The 6,951-nt window shown below is 39.8% G+C and overlaps 1 protein-coding gene across 1 annotated transcript; it reads left to right on the forward strand.

The window, feature by feature from the left end:
• The first annotated feature begins 2,278 nt into the window (after positions 1-2,278).
• LOC100478382 (olfactory receptor 4P4) lies at positions 2,279-3,203 on the forward strand. Its single transcript, XM_002931160.4, is given in 2 exon segments — positions 2,279-2,703; positions 2,705-3,203. Coding segments are annotated over 2 exon segments (924 nt in total).
• The last annotated feature ends 3,748 nt before the right edge of the window (positions 3,204-6,951 follow it).

A 6,951-nucleotide genomic window follows, 5' to 3' on the forward strand; every position in this document is an offset into this window, starting at 1 on the left:
ACCATAGCCCAGAATCATTACTATGATTTTGCTTGTGTGACAGTGCTATTTTCAGAGATTTTTGCAAGAAATTAGGCCACAGGATGTTAATTTGGGGTTCATGGATAGAATTCAACCCAAAAGTCCATAAACTCCCTACAATCTCATTAAAAATCTCTTTGTATAGCCAATGTACATTTTTCTAAAATAATCTCATAGGAAATGACATTACAAAAGTAAAAAACATTGTTCAGTTGTGGTTATAATCCTTCAAAAGAGGCTGACACATTTATCAGTGTGTACAGTTTATGTTTGTACAACTGGGCACTGAGTTTAGCAGTTTTGTGATAACTTTTTTGCCAAAACAAAGTAAGAGATATAGTCTAATATTTGCACCAAAGCAAAATATTAAATATTTTGTCCTTTTTTAACTAATTAAATTTAATTAATTAAAATATTTCAGGACTGGGACCCATGAGCCTGGAATGAGTCTGTTAAGGAGAGAAAGTGGCTCAATTCAAAGAAATACAGGTGGTAAAACAGATCTAGTGAAAAAGAATCTCTGGAGGCAATTTGCCCCTCCAAGGATGCTGTCCTACTGGAAGTGCCAGAAAACTCCTGGGTTAGGCTGGAACGTGAACTGGGAAATGCGTTCAATTACAGGAAGCCACAAATGTACTACAATTGCATACAGTAGAGCAACCCATTTTCCCTAAGATCTGATCATTGCTCAATGTTCATGGAAAGGTGCTAAAAACACTTCCTGAAATTGTCACCTAGAGAGGTACTATTTAAAGTTATGAGCTCACTGATGTCTAAAGACGTTACTGAAATTTCAGGATTCAGCACAGATTTAGTCACTGGGAAGGACTGTGAATGATAACACTGCCCTTGAAGAATGGATAACCTCAGTGCTGTTTGTACATACCAGAGATTCAAAAATCACTTGTAAGGCATACTACAGAAATTGCATCTCAAAATTGACCTAAAAAAGAACATTTCATCTTCTAAATTAGTCATCCTGTTGTTCATGGTTAATGTGAGACTTTGGGATTTATTTTTTAAATTATTTGTGCAATTATCGCTAGTATATGTGTACAATAATGAACTGTATCTAATTGTGGGTAGAGAATATATGTATTTTATACACTGCTGACTGTATCCTTAGCACTAATTATGGTGTTTGTATCATAAAAAACAATCAACATATATTTATTGAGTAAATGAATGACTTTTATTTTTTTATTTTTTTTTTATTTTTTTTTTATCCCTCCCCCGTCATGCACTCTCTCACTCAGATACATAAATAAAATCTTTCTAAAAAATTAATTAATTTTTTTTCATGAGTTCAGCTGCTGTTGGTGACAACTACAGTTTTTTTTTTTAATTTTATTTTATTATGTTGTGTTAATCACCATACAGTACATCCCCAGATTCCGATGTAAAGTTTGATGCTTCATTAGCTGCGTATAACAACCCAGTGCACCATGCAATACGTGCCCTCCCTACTACCCATCACCAGGCTATCCCCTTCCCCCCCCCCGAAGTCCTCAGTTTGCCTCTCACAGTCCATAGTCTCTCATGTTTCATTCCCCCCTCTGATTACCCCCCTTTTCTTTATCCCTTTCTTCCCCTACCGATCCTCCTAGTTCTTATGTTCCATAGATGAGAGAAATCATATGATAATTGTCTTTCTCTGCTTGACTTATTTCACTTAGCATTATCTCCTCCAGTGCCGTCCATGTTGCAGCAAATGTTGAGAATTCGTTCTTTCTGATAGCTGAGTAATATTCCATTGTATATATGGACCACAGCTTCTTAATCCAGTCATCTGTTGAAGGGCATCTCGGCTCCTTCCATGATTTGGCTATTGTGGACAATGCAGCTATGAACATTGGGGTGCATATGGCCCTTCTCTTTACTACGTCTGTATCTTTGGGGTAAACACCCAGTAGTGCAATGGCTGGGTCGNAGGGTAGTAATGAATGACTTTTAAAATAAAACAAAAGTTTTAAAAGTTGAGTGTTTCCATGGGGCGCCTGGATGGCGCAGTTGTTAGGCATCTGCCTTCGGGTCGGGGCGTGATCCTGGCGTTCTGGGATCGAGCCCCACATCAGGCTCCTCCACTAGGAGCCTGCTTCTTCCTCTCCCACTCCCCCTGCTTGTGTTTCCTCTCTCACTGGCTGTTTCTCTCTGTCAAATAAATAGATAAATAAATAAAATCTTAAAAATGAAAAAAAAAGTTGAGTGTTTCCAGTCCATTAACTTTCTCCCTTACATGATCAAATCCGCAGAAGCAATGGGACATGAAAACATCACAGATTTTATCCTCCTTGGACTCTTCCGTGATGAGGATGCAAAGGTTGCCTGCTTTGTGGTGGTCTCACTTTGCCACATTGTGACTCTCTCAGGAAACCTGTTCATCCTCCTCACCATCAGGGGAAGCCGCCTCCGTAAACAGCCCATGTACTTTTTCCTGAGCTACCTGTCTTTCACGGATGTCTGCTTCACTTCCACGGTGGCCCCCAAACTGATCACAGACCTACTGGCCCAGCAGAAGACCATCTCCTACAACAGCTGCATAGCTCAGTTGTTTTCTGCCCACTTCTTTGGTGCCACTGAGATGTTCATCTTGGTGTCCATGGCCTATGACCGTTATGCAGCCATCTGCAGACCCCTTCACTATATGGTCATCATGAGCAGACAGGTGTGTTATGTCCTTCTGGGCCTCGATTCTGGGAGCATTTATCCATTCAATCCTTCAGGTATTGATTATCATTGAACTTCCCTTCTGTGGCCCCAATCAGATAGATCACTATTTATGTGACATTTTCCCCTTGCTGAAGCTGGCCTGCACAGATACTAGGCTGTTGGTTATTGTGATCATTACCACCACAGGAATGATATCCATTTTGACCTTTGTTGCCTTGGTGATTTCTTACATCATCATCCTGTCCACCCTGAGGACCCGGTCGTCCCAGGGCTGCCGCAAAGCCCTCTCCACCTGCGGCTCACACATCACTGTCGTGTTCATGTTCTTCCTGCCGCTCATCTTCACGTATGTCCCCACGGCTGATTCCGTCAGTAATGACAAAGTTTTTGCCCTATTTTACACCATGATTGCCCCCATGTTCAACCCTTTCATCTACACGCTGAGAAACACAGACATGAAGAATGCCATGAGGAAAATGTGGTGCCGGGACACACGGTCTGAAGGAAAATGAAGTCTCTGGAGTTCAAACCCTTGGTTGGATCTCCTTCTATCCACAGAATCCTGATGTCAACAAGTACAGCAAGTACAGAGAGGTGGTCTGCTCTTATCAAAAGTTGCAAGACTCGAAGGGAAAAGGCCCCTCAGCTACCCTCTTTCTGTTATTTTAGTTTTCTGACCCTGTATAAGAGGAACAAATCACACGACCTCCAGGTCCTAACCAGCTTTGATATTGTGGAACTTATGTTTGGTATTCTCAACATTCTGTCCTTCCTGATCCTAGACATAGTGGACATTAAAGCACTTTTATCAGGACACGCTGCAAAGTTTTCATGGTTTGACAGTTCTTCCCTGCTTTAGGAAAATAATTCTTGATTAAGACACCTCCACAGAGAGGTGTCCATTTTTTAGTGGTGTCCATTGCAAGAAAATAAGGAAGCCTTGCCTGAAATTTTACAAGTGTTGTTGTATATTTTAACTCTTTTTACATAAACAGTGCTTCTAAAATAATGTAATGTAATAACACTATCACAGTGTCCTTATGTATGTTATTATAATTAATTCTTAGTACCCTATTGATGGTATATTAGAGTAATTAGAAGTTTCAAATTAGATAATGAACATCACTTTCAATCCTTTAAATGTAATTCCATGGTGTATTTATAACCTCATTTAAAAAAAATCCCTCATGAGTATACTAATTGATGCTTTTTGTAAATGTGCAATGTGGAAAATCTCCCATTCTGTAAAGGATCCTGTCTTTAAGAAGCCACGTAGCTTAGGGTGCCTGAGTGGCTCAGCTGGTTAAGGGATTAAGCATTTTACTTTGGCTCAGGTCCTGATCTCAAGGTCCTGGTATTGAGCCTGTGACCTACTCCCCACTCAGTGGGAGTCTGCTTATCCCTATTCCTCTCCCTTTCCCCCTCTCCATGCTCCTGTTCTCCCTTTCTCTCTGAAATAAATAAATAAAATCTTACAAGAAAAAAAAATACCATATAGCTGAATAGATGGACGTTTAAATGCAGGGGTGTATTTTGTTAATCCTCACTGCTCTTTAAGCAAACAGTGTATTTTGACTTTTTTTTCCCCACCATTCAAGCTATGCGAAACTGTCTCAGTTCTACCCAGACAGACCCTTATACTAGTGGCACAGACTTGAGAGGCACAGACTTGTTATTTTCTGGTGCTCCATCCTCTTCAAGGCAGTCCTTAGGAAGAGATTGAATTATATTTACTTGAAATATTATTGTCCTTTGTGCAACAGAAATCTGTTTTGTTTTTGTTTTGGAGTATAGTTGATACACAATGTTGTTTTAGTTTCAGATGTACAGCCTAGTGATTCCAAGATCTCTGTGTTTTGCTGTGCTCACCCACAAGCATAGCTAACATCTGTCCCCATACACTGCTATCATAATACCATAGACTATACTCACTGCGCTATGTCTTTTATTCCCGTGACTTATTCATTCCGTAACTGGAAGCCTGTATCTTCCACTTCCCTTCACCCATTTGCCCCCCCCCACCTTCCTGCTGACACCCACTGGTTTGTTCTCTGTATTTATGGGTCTACAGGAATCTGGGCTTTAAGGTGAGGAGTTCATTTACAGAAATTAGCCATGTTTGATCATGATTTCAACAATAGTTTTTCTCTTCCCAAAAGACCCTGACATGTGCACTGCCTGCAAATTAGGGAACTATAAAGGGAGGCAGAAAAATAATGAAGTGCATTGAAAAGGAGGTAAGAAAGACAGTAGCAGATTAAGTCAGGATTTTGTTTTGATATGGATGTGCTGGTGATTATGTCCTGGTGGGATTCTCCAATTCAGAAAACTGAAGGCGAACAGAAATGTCTACAGCTGCATGGGCTGGTGCCTAATTCTGGTGTTTAATAAGCCTGTTATTGATTCATATATCGGCTACATTCTTTGGAAGTGAATTAAATTTGTTTCTTGCAACCAATCTGCTGTTTGGTTTTTCCCCAAAGAAGACAGGTCTTTCAGAAGTCCATGTGAACCTGGCTCTTATGTATCTTTTGTTAACATTCTTCTTCCAATTTATCAACAAAGGAGGGTTGGAAAGGAACCTACCCAAGAATAATAAGTATGTCCTTCCTTTCCCGTGTGTTATCTATGGATGAAATAGTGAATGGGGTGTTGGCTCCATGGTCAGCTATTAGGTATTGGTTCTTTATGTATATAGGCAAGGTTATGTGCGCTTTCTCATGCCCATTCTCTCTTGCTCAGCCTTTCCTACTGCTCCTTTCAAGGTAGCTTACCCTAAACATAATGGAGGTTTTATGAACTCAAGAATATGCTTCCATCCTCATGTCTACACTTTGGCCATGCTGTTCTTGGATCAGTCAGCTCAATTATGCTGTGTAACAAGCCACTGCAATATTTGTAGATTATACAATAAGCATTTCATTTTTGCTCGTTTGTCTTTGTGAAAGGTGGGTTTCAGCTGATCCAGGGCAGGATCAGATATACTTCAGGCCACTCTCTTTTCCTCAGGCATAAAACAGAAATGGTATCTTAGTCTTTTCTGAAATTGAAAGTTTATGTCCTGGACAAGTGATGTTTGACATTACCATTGACAGTTATGAAAGTTCGGCATTGTCTCTCTCTCTTATACCCTGGGGCACTTGGCTGGTCAATTTTTTAATACTAAAATATAAAATAAAGGCTATTTTGAATTTGAATAAAGTGATGAAGGTGCATTATACCTCAAAAAGAATGGTCAGTATGAAAGCTATGGATATATTGAAACACTGTCAAAATGAGGCATTCCCACTGAGTTGTTATAAACATGGTGAAATTCTAGAGACTCTGGTATGTGATAACTGTTTTTCTCCTGAATATGTTTAAATGAAAAAGGAGATGACATATGGAGGAACATGAAATCTATTCTCACATATTAAAGTGAGCAGTGCAAGAGAACACGTTTAAAAATGTCCCTGCTTCTCCCAGGGACAGAAGTATAACCACTGGTTGGGAAGTATAACCACTGGTTGGACGACAGAGGGAGACACATTTTTGTTGTTTCCACTGTGAAAGATACTAGTTTATCCATCTGGAAAATGAGAAGGTTGCCATTTGTTTTCATCAGTGAGCTGTCATCTTGTAACAGAAAGGTTGTAAAACTACAAAAACTATAAAACTCCAGAGCTTGGCCCCCAGTCCTGTGATCATATGTCCATGAAATAAAATGGTATAAACCAGACTCACCCTTAATGAAACTGGAGAGAGTCTAGGTTCTAATGAAAGAAATGATCTCTTTCCAGGAAACCAAGAGTAGACTCTCTGAGCTCCTCTGATTGGGATTGACCCTGATGACCTTTTGTGAACAGGAATAAATGTATAGGCATTGGTAGAAATATGAATATATTTCAGATATCCTACTTCTTGGTCTTTGAGAGTAATAAACCTGTCAGCTTTTACCTTCTCAGGGGTGTCAGAACTTCAGTAGAACTAACATCTCCTGGTAGTCAAGATTTATGTGCAAAGACATACAGGGAAAGAGCATTGTGGAGGAAAGTCACAAATGGATAATACTTATTTCTTCTTGTTCATTCTTCAGGAGTGTAGACTGGCCTCTATCATACCACGATTGTTTCAGCGCAGTGGTGATTTCTCAAAAACAAAAGCTTCAAGGCCTCTCAAGCCAACCTTTAGGGATTATACAACATCACTTTTACCACCTTCTGTTCATGTGGTTAAAGGTTACATGTGAGATGTGTCACAAGTTTAGCCCAGATAAAAGCA

This window comes from Ailuropoda melanoleuca, chromosome 16 (genome assembly GCF_002007445.2).
Source record: "Ailuropoda melanoleuca isolate Jingjing chromosome 16, ASM200744v2, whole genome shotgun sequence".
In the NCBI taxonomy this organism is placed as follows: domain Eukaryota; kingdom Metazoa; phylum Chordata; class Mammalia; order Carnivora; family Ursidae; genus Ailuropoda; species Ailuropoda melanoleuca.